Raw genomic sequence first — 15,109 nt, 5'->3', positions numbered from 1 at the left:
GTGGCGCCGATGCCATATTGCCAGTGCAGGCACTCTCCCTGTTCACCTTTGTGGTTGTTCATGAGGTTGTTTTCGGCTTGCCCCTGCCCAAAGGCAGGGTCCCAGGGGCAGCGGGAGCCGAACCGGGCAGGTGGAAGCAGCGGGCGGGACCCCTATCTGTCCAGGTGCGGGAAAATAGGCTGGAGGAGAATGGAACTGAAGACTCAAGCGTCTGTCATATTCAGCCACACGCATGTGCCCCTATAGGCAGAGAATTCTGAAGCGCCTTCCCCTTAAAAAAAAAGACAGACTGGCTTTTTCTGTTTGATAAAATATTTTTATATGTGTAAAGGAGAATGCTGCAGACTTGATGTAAAGGGTAGCACTGTGGACTGTGATGTAAAGAAGAACTATGATGTAAGGGGGTCTCTGCTCAGTCCCGAGTTCCCCTTACATCAGAGTCCTCAGAGTTCTCTTTTACATCCAAACCTGCAGAGTTCCCCCTTAAAATTCAAGGGGGACCTATGCGGAACCCTGATGTAAAGGGGGACTCTACTGCAAGGGGCACACTGTGGACCATGATGTAGAGGGGAACTCTGATGTAGAGTGGTCTCTGGTCACCAGAGCCTCCCTTACACAAGAGTCCCCATAATTCCCCTTACATCAGAGTACTCAGAGTTCTCCATGACTGCAGACATGATACAAGAGATAGCCAGAGATAGTGAACATGATACAAGAGATGGTTAGAGACTGCAGACATGACACTAGAGATGGTCAGAGACTGTGTACATGGCACAGAAGATGGTCAGAAACTGCGGACATGGCACAAGAGATGGTCAGAGACTGCAGACAGAGCACAAGAGATGGTCAGGGACTTTGTACATGATACAAGAGATGGTCAGCGACTGTGGGCATGGCACAAGAGAGGAGAGGAGACTGCACCAGAGGACACAGTGGGATTGTGAGCAGCTACTGGCAGAGGATGGTGCAGCAGATCCAGGCAATATTGTGGTTGGGGAGAGGATCAGCTGAGGGATGGGAGCTCCTGTGAAGCAGATTCTCTCATGCTGCGCTTGCCCCCTCCAGTCCTCCTTAGTTATTTTTAAACATCGCCAAGCAACGCCATGACAGCACTGACTGTCCACTCCGCCCGCCCCCCCAGCCCCCCCCCCCCCCCGCACAGACATTTGGCAACCCTACACCCGGCCCCTCAGAATGTCTGACCTGGGCCCCATACATGTGTATCATGGGCTGTCCCACCTGGATGGTGGTTCTGCAGCCAGGTGCCCCTCTAGGGGATCTTCACTATATAAGCAATTGCAGTGTAAAACAAAAACTATGAACCCCCCGCACAGTAGTACAGTGTCACTATGGTGACACTGAGCTACTCTGATGACAGGATGTTAAAAAAAAAAAAATCTTAAAAAAAGAGAAAAATGTTTAAAAAAAATTAATAAAGATTTTAACCACTTGCTCTCCAGAGGATTTACCCCCCTACCTGACCAGGGCTTTTTTTTGCCATTTTGCACTGAGCTATTTCAACTGGTAATTGTGTGGTCATGCAATGCTGTACCAAAACAAAATTTATGTTCTTTTTTTCACACAAATAGAGCTTTCTTTCGGTGGTATTTTGATCACCTGTGCGCTATTTATTTTTTGCGCTATAAACAAAAAAAGACCCAAAAATTTGAAAAAACAATATTTTTTACTTTCCGCTATAAAAAATATATAGTAAACTCAAAGTTAGTCATAAATTTAGGCCAAAATGAATTCTTCTACATGTCTTTGGTAAAAAAAAATCCCAAGAAGTGTATATTGATTGCTTTGTGTGAAAGTTATAGCGTATATAAACTATGGTATAGATACTGCAATTTACGCCATTTTTTGCTATACAGTGCTGTGATAGTTTAACTGACAATTGCGCGGTCATGTATTTTGCTGTCTTTGGTAAAAAAAATCCAATAACTGCATATTATTGTTAGTGTGAAAGTTATAGTGTCTACAAATGGCAGTATAGATATTGGAATTTACGCCACTTTTTGCTTTACAGCACTGCGCTAGTTTAACTGACAATTGCGCGGTCATGCAATACTGTACGTAAATGAAATTTATGTCATTTTTCACACAAACAGAGCTTTATTTTAGTGGTATTTGATCAACTCTTTTTTTTTTTGCGCTATAAACAAAAAAAGACCGAAAATTAAAAAAAAAAACCCCAATAGTTTCTCATTTCTGTCATAAAAAATATTCAAAAAAACTCAAATTTCGTCATAAATTTAGGCCAAAATGTATTTTGCTATATATCTTCGGTATAAAAAAAATCCCAATAACTGCATATTAATTGGATTGTGGAAAAGTTATAGCGTCTACAAATGGTGATATAGATATTGGAATTTACGCCATTTTTTGCTATACGGTACTGTGCTAGTTTAACTGACAATTGCGTGGTCATGCAATACTGTACATAAATGAAATTTTTGTCCTTTTTTCACACAAATAGAGCTTTCTTTTGGTTCTATTTGATCACCTGCATTTTTTTTTTGCGCTATAAACAAAAAAAAGACCAACAATTTTGAAACAAAAAATATATTTTCTCATTTCTGTCACAAAAAATATCCAAAAAGCTAAAATGTCGTCTTAAATTTAGGCAAAAATGTATTTTGGTACATGTCTTTGGTAAAAAAAAATCCCAATAACTGTATATTAATTGCTTTGTGTGAAAGTTATAGCATCTACCAATGGAATGGAATTTACACAGCTTTTGCTTTGTGACATTTTTTGAGGTGCTAAAATACCAGAGCAGTACAAACACCCCCAAATGACCCATTTTCAGAAAGTAGACACCCTAAGCTCACTGCTGAGAGGCATGTTGGATTATTTTTTTTTTCCTACAAGTTTTTGGAAAATGACAAAAAAAATTTTTTTTCAACACAAAGTTGTCATTAAAATGATATATTGCTCACACATGCCTTGGGTACAGGGGCAGACTGACAATTTAGGCAGTCGGGCACTGCCCGAGAGCGCTGGGTCAGTAGGGGGCCTCATGAGATGCCCCTGGTACCTTTTCATAGGCTTTTTGGGGTGTGGTTAGTGTGGGCGAGGACACAGGGGAGCCATGATTTCCTATTGCCCGGGGGCCCCATGAGTTGTCAGTCCGCTCCTGCTTGGTTATATGTGAAATTATACCCCAAAATACATTCTGCTACTTCTACCGAGTATGGGGAGACTTGTGTGAGACTTTTTTGGGAGCATAGCCAATGACCACTTTGAAAGGCTGAAGGTGTGTAGCTTCCTCATTTCACTTCCTCACTACCTATCACAGTTTCAGAGGCCCTGAAATGCCAGCATAGCACCAAACCCCCCCAAATGACCCCTTTTTGGAAAGTAGACACCTCAATGAATTTAAAAAGAGGCATGGTGAGTATTTTGCAGATCTCATTTTGTCTTACAAGGTTTTGAAAAATAAAAAAAAGAAAAGAAAGAATGTTTTTGTTTTCTTTCTTCATCTTCCAAAACCTTGCGGCAACAAACAAGATCTGCAAAATACTCACCATGCTTATCAAATTCCTTGGGGTGTCTACTTTCCAAAAAGTGGTCATTTGGGGGGGGGGGGGTGTTTCATACTATTCTGGCATTTCAGGGCCTCTGAAAACTGTGAAAGGTAGTCAAGAAGTGTAATGAGGAAATAAAGCCTTTTAAAAGCCTGAAGGTGCTTATTGGATTTTGGGGTCCTGTACGCGGCTAGACTGCCAAAAAAGTCTCTCATATGTGGTACCCCCATACTCGGGAGAAGTAGCAGAATGTATTTTGCGCAGTAACTCCACATTTAGCCATGGCATGTGTGAGCAATAAATCATTTAAATGACAATTACATGTAAAACAAATTAATTCTTCTATTGATTCAACATTTATTTATTTATTTCAGGTACTTATATAGCGCCGTCAATTTTACGCAGCACTTTACATATATATTGTACATTCACATCAGTCCCTAACCCTCGGGGGGCGTACAATCTAAGCTCCCTAACTCACATTCACACATACAAGGGCCAATTTAGACCGGAGCCAATTCACCTACCAGCATGTCTTTGGAGTGTGAGAGGAAATCGGAGTACCCGGAGGAAACCCACGCAGGCACAGGGAGAACATGCAAACTCCAGGAAGGTGGTGCCGTGGCTTGGATTCGAACCTAGTATAGCCAGTTGGAAACGCTAACCACTTAGCCACTGTGCTCTCAGTAAATAGTTTGAGGTGTCTACTTTCCAAAAAGGGGTTATTTGGGGGGAAGGGGGGCATTTTATGCCCAACATTAGAAGTTTATGCCACACATAACTCACTCTTCTAACCACCTGAAGACCAAGCCTTTTCTGACACTTTTTGTTCACATGAAAAAATAAGTATTTTTTTGCCAGGAAATTACTTTGAACCCCCAAACATTATATATGTTTTGTAATCAGACACCCTAGTGAATAAAATGGTGGGTGCTGCAATTTTTTTATGTCACATAGTACTCGCACAGCGATTTTTGAAATGCAAATTTTTTTAAACAAATACACTTTTTTTTTACTTTTAATGCACAAAACAGAATATATTAGCCAACTATTTGGTAGGATATAAAAGATGATGGCGTGCCAAGTAAATAGATACTAAACATGTCATGCTTTAAAACTGCGCACGCCCCATAAATGGCGACTAACTGCATACACTTTTAATATCCATATGTAACGCTTTAAAAGCCTTAACAGGCTACCATTTTAGATTTACAGAGATTTACTACCCTTGATCTGACGTTCGCAGCGATACCTCACATGTATAGTGCAAACGCTGTTTACATACTGGAACGGGGTCAACGCTTGTGCACGCGGGGGGTGGGGGGTTGGGGAAGGGTGCTTTTTTTTTTAGTTATTTTGATTTATTATTTATACACTGTCCTTTTCATTTTTTTTATCACTTTTATGGCTATCACAGGGAATGTAAATATCCCCTGTGACTGCATAGGCATTGACATGTATTCTCTTTTGAGAAATCTGGGGTCTATCAGACTTTAGATATCTCCTCTGCCCTTACATCATCTGATCTCACCAAGATCGGTGTGATCAGATGCTTTCCCAATTTAAAAATGGCGCTGTTTATATCCTGCTAAACTGAAGTGATGAAATGCTCATAGCTTCCAATTTCTTAGACTATAGAGATGATTGGCGCCATTTTGGTCTCCAATCACCTTTATGGTCATCTGGCAGAACCACCAGCTGCATTCTCAGGTTCCCCCCGATGGCACGGGACTTCACGAGAAGACTGTGTAAGGCAAAGGGGGGGCATCTTCTCCCGCTGCTTGTAAAAGCAATCACGCAGCTAATTAGCCACGAGGATTACTTTTACATTATTATTATTATACAGGATTTATATAGCGCCAACAGTTTGCTCAGCGCTTTATAGTATAACGGGAGATGATACAGTTCACTACAAGCGGGTTAGAAGGGCCCTGCTCCTTGGAGCTTACAATTTAAGAGATGAAAGCCGATTGCCGGCTGAAAGAAAACTATACCAGGATGGTGCCTGCAGCTGCAGGCATCATCCTGGTATAACCACTCAAAGTCCAGTGATGTACCAGTACATTGCTGGTCCTTGTTCGGTATATATGCTATGCCTGTATGGCTGTGGGCTGAATAAAAAAAGAGAAGACATCTCTGCCAGAAAAAGTGTGTGGTGTGCCCACCATCAGAATATACTGCCCTGCATCCACCCACTTCTAATGGTGGGCACACATTAAATGAAAAGAACCCAACAGATTCCTCTATTCACATCGATTGATATGGATGTAGAAATCTCTGCCAAATTTTTTTTTTTAAAATATATGTCGAAGCATAGGGGCCATCCACCCACTGGCCACCCCAGGCCTCCAAGCTTAGGTATATATGCTCTTCTTTAACTGCAGATGAAAAATCTCATCCAACAGCGCTGCACACACTTACTTATATATATTCTGAGAGCAAGACCCTGTTGCTGTCAAAATAAACTGGTCGGTGCTGCAGCTAAATGGCATTCCTGCAAAGAAAACAGCTATGGTTAACAATAAAACAGTAACAATAAAACAGTAAAACCATATAACAAGAAAAATACAACTATCTTTGGTTTTTTTAAATTTTTTTTTGTACTTTTACTTGTTATGTTTTTCTTTACTTTTTTTTTTCTAACTTGAACCAGATTGTAGAGTCTTTCAAAACGTGAAAGCCAGTTTCCTGACTACCCAAAATCTTTCGAGACCCTGTGTAAATATGTGCCCTGAACTGTGTTTTGCTGTAACCTATACTAATACTCCACTAGTGTGTTATAGTGAAGCAGTCCTTGAGGAAGAGACCAGGTTGGCCAGGAGGGACACAAAAAGCGGGTATCACAGCTAATTCCATGTCTGCTACAGACACAATATTTTTTTTGGGTGTGTCCTTTGGGTTGGGGGTATCAGGAATGGCATCGGGAAAATGCCTCTCATGCAGCCGGCTAACTGCATCTGGGTTAAAGGTTTGGGCCATAGCACCTTCTGGATACAAAAGGGCCGTGATGATCTCTTCCTGGAATTTTAGGAAGGATCCACTATGTCCAGTTGCTTTGTAAAGCACAAAAGCGTTATATAGAGACAATTAAAATAAATAAACAAACACTTTTTTGTACCAACATCTGGCTTTTCGGGAATTAAGTATGGCTTCATCATCTGGTCACTGAAGTCCACCCCTCCCATGTTAAGGTTATAGTCCTGGGCACAGAGGGGCTTCTTAACAACACCAGCTGCTGTGGCAATTTGGATAGTCGTGTCTGCGTGAATGAAAGACAGGACAAAAAAATTCTGTTTGTCCTTCCACTTCACTCTGAGCAATTCATCATTTCTCAAGCAGACTTTTTTCCCCTAAGACGGGTATTTACAAGCCGTTGGGGGAAGCCCTGGCAATTAGGTCGCACGGTGCCACATGCACCAATTCCAAGATTGTACAAATGTCTAAATAGTGGCACGCTTGAATAAAAATTGGCCACATATAAGTGGTACCCCATATGGAAAAAGGATGACACCAAGTCCCAAACTATCTTACCAAGGCTCCCCATGTAGTCTGGGCATCTGGAAGGCTCCATCTTTTCCCTCTTAAATCCGAAACTTATATGTAGTCTATTGCTCTCTCACAGGTCTTATGCATTTTGACCCCATATCTGGCATGCTTGCTGGGGATAAATTGTTTGAATGCAAGATGACCAGAAAAACTAATGAGGGACTCCTCAACACAAATGTTTTGATGGGGAGTATAGACATCTGCAAATTTTTGGTTAAGGTGATTCACAAGGGGCCGAATTTTGTGGAGCCAGTCAAATTCAGGGTCACCCCGAGGATGACAGAGTGTATTGTCATTGAAATGCATAAATCACATTATATTCTCATATCTATGCCTGGCCATGACAGCAGAGAACACGGGTATATGATGAATCGGGTCTATTGATGAATACAACCGCAATTCATTCTTTTTAGTAACGCCAATGTTCAAGGTTAGGCCCAAAAAAAGTTTAAATTCAGAAACAGTAATAGGTTTCCACGCAAATGGTCTGGCAAGGTTTGAATTTGGGTTGGTGGCGATAAACTTGTGCATATAAATTGTTTTGATCCACAATGTATGCAGATCTCCCGTGAAAAACAGCTCCAAAAAATCAAGGGAAGTTGTTGAATTTTCCATTTCCACCTAAATTCTGGGTTGGGCAGAGAATGGGAGAAGTATGGGTGATGCAGAATTTGTGGGCTGCCAATCAGGATTTGCAAGCACATCCGGAAGGACACTAGGGGCTCTACGGGCCTGTGTGCATTCTTGGTGGCTGAGGGATACTACTTGTGCTGGCCACCGCACCAGTTTGTACTGCACTTATGGGACTCGCCACGTCACCAAGTGATAATGCAGTGCTGGTATGTGAAAGACTAGGATGTACTAGGCCGCTGGTGTTTGTGAGTTCAACAAAAGGTAGAGCAGCACTAGTACTGGCACTCTGCTGCATTTGAGAATCATCATGCGATTATAACATCTCAGCAACCTGGGAACGGGGTCGGGTACACCTCTGCTTAGCAGGGAGGAAGATTCTGTCAGTAAGGCTTCCCCTTTGTTCTCATCTGACATGCTTAGAATCCTTTATGCCTCTTCACTACAGTACCTTTTGTTGGAAATTTTGGCCACTAACTTTACAGGTACCTGCTGTGACTCACGAGAAAAAGAGCACCTGGCTGTCAGGAACTGCTTGAACCGCTACAAAAAATTTACCTGCAAGTGCTAGCAGAAATTCTGCGAACACTGCGGTTTTGTGTGCAATATATCAAGTAACAGTGATCTACTGACACTGCACTTGCTGGGGGAGAAGGTGGGGTTAAGCATAGGGGCTAAATGCAGTTACTGGCAGGTGCTGAGGCTGATCCCGCATTTTTGGGGACACTATACTAATGTGAACACTGGTATAGTGCTGATCTGATCAAAGATATGGATCCGTTCAGACACTATCCTAGCAATGGCAGTTTATTGTGTATGTGATTGTGTTCCTGCCAATCAAGGGGTTAAATATGATGACTGATGTAGTGATGGGCAATCTGACGCTATCTGGAATGGATGCTAGCTAATGCTAGCTGAAGTCGTCGGTGACACTAAAAAACTATACACTGTACTAATGACACTGATGACAGGGCAGTGAGGGGGTTAACTGGGGAGCAATCGGGGTTAAATGTGTTCTAAAAAGTGTTTTAACTGCAAAGGTGTGCTGTTTTACTCACGTGTATCTGCTTTCTTCTCTGAGAAGGAATGTGCCCAGAGAGATAAGTTTCATAATTTCTTGTATCTGTGATAGGGCAAGGATGAATCATCAGATCCAGGCCGAAGATCACTTGCCTGAATCTGATGATTGATCTCTTTAGCATTGAATCACGGCAACACCATGTCGACGGGCGTGCCCCAGGCCCACAGGAGTATGTGTGTGTATATATATATATATATATATATATATATATATATATATATATATATGTGTGTGGTTTTGCACACCCGTGCTGCCCTGTAGCAGTATTTCTGCTATAGGGCAGCGCGGATGCGGTTACCATACTGTCACCAGTGTAATCACACCGGCCATATGATGACGCTGTACTGCACTGATGACAGTATGAAAAAAAAAGTCTTAATTTTCCAAAAAGTTGTGACATTAAATTACAATTTCAAAAATCTCACCATGCCTCTTACTAAATATCTCAGACTGTCTACTTTTCAAAATGGGCTCATTTGGGGGTATTTGTACTCTGCTGACATTTTAGGGCCTCAAGAAATGAGATCGGCTGTCAGTACATCAGGATTGACCACTTTTCCAATATATGTATCAAAGTTTGTAGATGGTATAACTTACACACAAACCAATTAATATACACTTAATGGGATTTTTTTTTTTTTTACCAAAGACATAGCAAAATACATTTTGACCTAAATTTATGAAGATTTTTTTTATTGGATATGTTTCATAACAGAAAGTAGAAAATGTTTTTTTTTTAAATGTTCAGTCTTTTCTTGTTGATGGCCAGGTCACACCACATGCAGTCCAGTGCATTTTTTTTCTGCATCAAAAATGCTATGATAAAAGAGAGGGGAAAAATGAACTGGAACGCATCAAGAACACGCATACAGAACCGCATCCAGACTGCATTTCTAACTGTAAACCGGCCCTTATATAATTAAAAACCCAGTTGTGATCAAATACCACCAAAAGAAAGCGATATTTGTGTGAAAAAAAATTATATACATTTCATCTGGGTACAGCATTGCATGAGTGAGCAATTACCAGTTAAAGTAGAACAGTGCTGAATAGCAAAAATTATCCTGGTCCTCCAGAGCTCAAGTGATTACAGTAAAAAAAAACAACAAAAAACCCTTCTGCCTTTAGAACCACTTCAAATGCTTTGACATCTTTTTGGAGCTCAGCTTGTTTCCTTTGGAACTGGCGCATTCCCACATGCCGCGGGGTACAGAATTTCATACTGCATCGGCCTCCCCATAGTGGCTGCCCCAAACAGCTGTAGACCCCCTCCCCGTTCAGTCCCGTTAAGTAGATAGGATTAAGTGGGTACCGACCCTATCCGTCCCTATGGCCCTACGCTGCACAGCAGGTGTTGTGTGTCTCTGAAAAGCGATATTCTCGGTATTTCTGAACGGTTGCCCAAAACAAAGATGGCTGACCGCAGCTCCGGCCGCACCAGAAGTGACGTCTACTGTCGACCGTCGGAAGGAAGACGTCAGCCCCGCCGAAGGTAGCCTGCAAGGTCCTCGCTGCAAGCCCTGTCTGTAGGTTTCATCAACAGTGAGTGTTAACCGGCAGAGCCTCGTTAGCTTTGAGTACCGTCAGGGACTGAACCACACCGTCCATTGAAGCAAGCGCTAGACTTATAGGAAGCTCTTGGGTGCAAAATGGCACCGCGTCCGGTTATAATGCAAGACCCCAAGTGTCCATCATAAAGAGGACTTTTTAAATGCTCCACAAAAGTCACAACATGTAGTACAATTAAAATATGCAGTAGTGCATACCTCTCATCCAATTTTATTAACAAAAGTATAAAGCAAAAACCCACCTGGTTATCAAAGCCTGCAGTGATGTATCCATCTACAGTGATAACTCCCTAAGAAGAATAACACAGTTAAATTCTGTCCTTATTAAACAGTCCGAAAATTGGAACAAATCCCACTTTATATTTATGGGGCAGCACAGTGGCTAAATGGTTAGCACTTCCACCTGCCAGTACTAGGGTCGGTGGTTCAAATTACAGCACCACCTGCCTGGAGTTTGCATGTTCTCCCTGTGTCTGCATGGGTTTCCTCCAGGTACTCCGGTTTCCTCCCACGCTCCAAAGACATACTGGTAGGTTAATTGGTTCCTGTAATTTGACCCTAGCATGAGTATGTATGAATGTGAGTTAGGAACCTGAGATTGTTTGCCCCTTGATGGCTAGGGATTGATGGGAATGTACAATATGTAAAGTGCTGCGTAAACTGACGGCACTATACAAGTACCTGTAATAACAATATCTTCCACCATAGCAGAAATTTCCTCTCTCCCTTTATCAAGACCAATAGCCTACTTCCTCAGGAAGACACGCAGAGAGATCACCTACAATGCAGTATTGTTCCGTATAAAAGAAAAAACAATGATATTGTACTTGCCAGACATACAGGTGAAACTCAAAAAATTAGAATATCGTGCAAAAGTTCATTCATTTCAGTAATGCAACTTAAAAGGTGAAACTAATATATGAGATAGACTCATTACATGCAAAGCAACATAGTTCAAGCCGTGATTTGTCATAATTGTGATGATTATGGCTTACAGCTCATGAAAACCCCAAATCCACAATCTCAGAAAATTAGAATATTGTGAAAAAGTGCGATATTCTAGGCTCAAAGTGTCCCACTCTAACCAGCTAATTAAACAATACACCTGCAAAGGGTTCCTGAGCCTTTAAATGGTCTTAGTCTGGTTCAGTAGGAATCACAATCATGGGAAAGACTGTTGACCTGACAGTTGTGCAGAAAACCATCATTGACACCCTCCATAAGGAGGAAAATCCTCAAAAGGTTATTGCAAAAGAAGTTGGATGTTCCCAAAGTGCTGTATCAAAGCACATAAATAGAAAGTTATGTGGAAGGGAAAAGTGTGGAAGAAAAAGGTTCACAAGCAGCAGGGATGACCGCAGCCTGGAGAGGATTGTCAGGAAAAGGCCATTCAAAAGTGTTGGGGACTTTCACAAGGAGTGGACTGAGGCTGGAGTCAGTGCATCAAGAGCCACCACAGATGGATCCTGGACATGGGCTTCAAATGTCGTATTCCTCTTGTCAAGCCGCTCCTGAACAACAAACAACGTCAGAAGCGTCTTACCTGGGCTAAAGAAAAACAGACCTGGTCTGTTGCTCAGTGGTCCAAAGTCCTCTTTTCTGATGAGAGCAACTTTTGCATCTCATTTGGAAACCAAGGACCCAGAGTATGGAGGAAGAATGGAGAGGCACACACTGCAAGGTACTTGAAGTCCAGTGTGAAGTTTCCACAGTCTGTGTTGATTTGGGGAGCCATGTCATCTGCTGGTGTTGGTCCACTGTTTTTCATTAAGTCCAGGGTCAATGCAGCCATCTACCAAGAGATTTTGGGGCACTTCATGCTTGCTGCCACAGATGAGCTTTATGGGGATGCTGACTTCATTTTCCAGTAGGACTTGGTACCTGCCCACACTGCCAAAAGCACCAAAACCTGGTTCAATGACCGTGGGATTACTGTGCTTGATTGGCCAGCAAACTCGCCTGACCTGAACCCCATAGAGAATCTATGGGGCATTGCCAAGAGAAAGATGAGAGACATGAGACCGAACAATGCAGAAGAACTGAAGGCCGCTATTGAAGCATCCTGGTCTTCCATAACACCTCAGCAGTGGCACAGGCTGATAGCTTCCATGCCACTCCGCATTGAGGCAGTAATTGCTGCAAAAGGGGCCCAAACCAAGTACTGAGTACATATGCAGGCTTATACTTTTCAGAGGTACGATATTGTTCTATGTACAATCCTTGTTTTATTGATTGCATGTAATATTCTGATTTTCTGAGATTGTGGATTTGGGGTTTTCATGAGCTGTAAGCCATAATCATCACAATTATGACAAATCACGGCTTGAACTATCTTGCTTTGCATGTAATGAGTCTATCTCATATATTAGTTTTACCTTTTTAAGTTGCATTATTGAAATGAACTTTTGCATGATATTCTAATTTTTCGAGTTTCATCTGTATTACAAAGTAGTTTGTATCATGGTACTTCTAGGGCACTAAACACCCCTGAGTGTGTTCAGCATAATCTGATTTTATCCATTGTATGTATAGTGTTCTACAAATACCAAGATATACACTCTTTTGTACTATATCTGGCAGGTACTATATCATTGGATTTTCTTTTATATTAGGCAATACTGCATAGTAGCTGACCTCTCTGCATGTCCTCCTGCGAAATGCAGAGAGGAAATTTCTGCTGTGGTGGAAGAAAATACACAGTTACATAGTTAGTCTGGCTGAAAAAGACAAAAATCCATCCAGTTCAACCCAAAAAAAAAAAAAAAGGTATAATCCTATGCCCACAATTGATCCAGAGGAAGGCAAAAAAAACCCCAGCAAAGCATGATCCAATTTTTTCCTGCAGGAGAAAAAATTCCTTCCTGATACCCCGAGAGGCAATCGAATATACCCTGGATCAACTTTACCTATAAATGTTAGTATCCAGTTTATATTCCACATAAAGTGGGATTTGTTCCCATTTTTGGACTGTTTGATAAGATTATAATTGAACCATGTTACTCTTAAAAGGGGGGCGCTATATATATAGGTCAATATATCCCTGTGGATTTTATGCTCTTTTGATAACTGTGTATTTCTAGTACACTTTGTATTAATAAAATTGTACGAGGGCTAGGGTCATTGGTTTGAATCCCAACCATGACACTACCTGACTGGAGTTTGTATGTTCTCCCTGTTATGTGTGGGTTTCTTCTGGGTACTCTGTTTTCCTCCCACACTACAAAGTCATGCTGGTAGGTTAATTGGCTCCTGTCTAAAATTGGCCCTAGTATATGTATGAATATGAGTCAGGAACTTTAGATTGTACGCTCCTTCAGGGTTAGGGACTGATGTGAATGCACAATATATATGTAAAGTGCTGCGTTAATTGACTGCGCTGTATAAGTACCTGTAGTAAATGAGAGGTGTGTACTCCCTCATATTATAATTGTACTGCATGTTGTGGCTTTTTTGGGGCACCTAAAAAATCCAAGTTGTGATAGACATTTGGGAAGGACAATGCAAAGGGAGAGGGGGGGGGGGACCCATACAGAATCCCAGGCATCCACACCAGACCAAGACGCCAGGCTTTCCACAGGCACCCCAGCACCTGAGCCTAGCCTACCTGGCCCCTGCCACCTAGCACAACAGCCTGATATGAGGAAAAATAAACCGAGAATTGGTCCTGTCTGGCTGGAGGAAATGTACAAATTGGGGATTTGGGGGAAGATGGGTTCTTTTTATATTAATGTGGATCATGTGTTTCCTGTCTAGTTGGGAAGGGCCTCTCTCTCGGGTAGCTGTCCTGGAAGATAACTGTGGAAAAAATATTCTAAATTTAATATGGGTACAATGTTGCATGATGGTGTCATTGTCAGTCAAATGATCACATCACTGAAAAATGTAAAGTGACCTGGTAATGAAGGGATATTACAGGTTGGTACTCAAATGGTTAAATTATAGTGCATCAGTAGTAATGTGTACTCTCTTCATCCATAGGTTTGTGCCATGGCAAACCATCTGAAATTTATTGCCCGTACAGTGATGGTGCAGAATGGGAACATTGATGTGGCTTACAAGATGCTGAACAGGTGAATGTGCATTTGCATTTAAAAGTGACAAGATTTGTTCAACTATTATTTATAGGAGAAATCTAGCAAACATGAAGGTAAGGTGTACGAATTCACCCCAGGGCCCCTACTATGCTGTTCAAAGTACATATGTGGCAGCGTGAAAAACTTGAAGCTATAAATATAGCTGCTAGCACGTAGCTTTTGTAGTACAGTAGGTTGGTGTGGTAATGGCTATTGAATCATGGAATGGTGATAATACCCATTCTCCTTGCCCAGAAACTGAAACTAGCACATTGCTTCCAAGAGCCTGATCTCCAGTTTTATCAGATCAAAGATTTGTGTTACCCAGTTTGCTGGCAGCTCTTTCCTTCATTTATTGTTTCATAGCTTTAGAACTTGTTGCAGGTTTCCTTAACCCTTGTTCTGCTGCTGCTTAAAGTGTTACTAAACCCAGGACCCTGCATTCACTATATCTGGTCTCACACAGTATAAACTGCTAAATATCTTTTCTCATCAGCAGTCAGTGCAGTCTTGTGACTTCTATCAGTGTCCAGCAGAGCACTGATTACAGCTTGGAGGAGGAGTATTCATTCTCCTCTAGGAGGATGGAGGATCCCTGACCTCTGTCTGGACAGTGCTGATTGGCCCTGTGCTGATCACATGCATTCTCCCTAGAAGGAAAAAAAACCTTCTAGCAATACA

At 41.8% G+C, this 15,109-nt stretch overlaps 1 protein-coding gene across 3 annotated transcripts in view; it reads left to right on the top strand.

Moving 5' to 3' along the window:
* Positions 1 to 10,182: 10,182 nt before the first annotated feature.
* Positions 10,183 to 15,109, top strand: part of MRPS21 (mitochondrial ribosomal protein S21) — a 28,019-nt gene continuing 23,092 nt past the window's right edge. Inside the window, exons 1-2 of one of the 3 annotated variants that reach the window (XM_089674214.1) lie at positions 10,183 to 10,329; positions 14,334 to 14,425. In XM_089674214.1, coding sequence (XP_089530340.1) covers positions 14,343 to 14,425 — 83 coding nt within the window. In that variant the 5' untranslated portion in view covers positions 10,183 to 10,329; positions 14,334 to 14,342. Of the gene's footprint in view, positions 10,330 to 10,375; positions 10,885 to 14,333; positions 14,426 to 15,109 lie in introns of those variants that run through there. The other 2 variants (XM_089674215.1, XM_089674216.1) reach the window with 2 other exon arrangements.

This window comes from Staurois parvus, unplaced genomic scaffold (genome assembly GCF_062004578.1).
Source record: "Staurois parvus isolate SC_StPar_1 unplaced genomic scaffold, SC_StPar_1.0 ptg000149l, whole genome shotgun sequence".
Classification (NCBI taxonomy): Eukaryota; Metazoa; Chordata; class Amphibia; order Anura; family Ranidae; genus Staurois; species Staurois parvus.
This window is presented reverse-complemented; position numbering and strand designations above follow the sequence as displayed.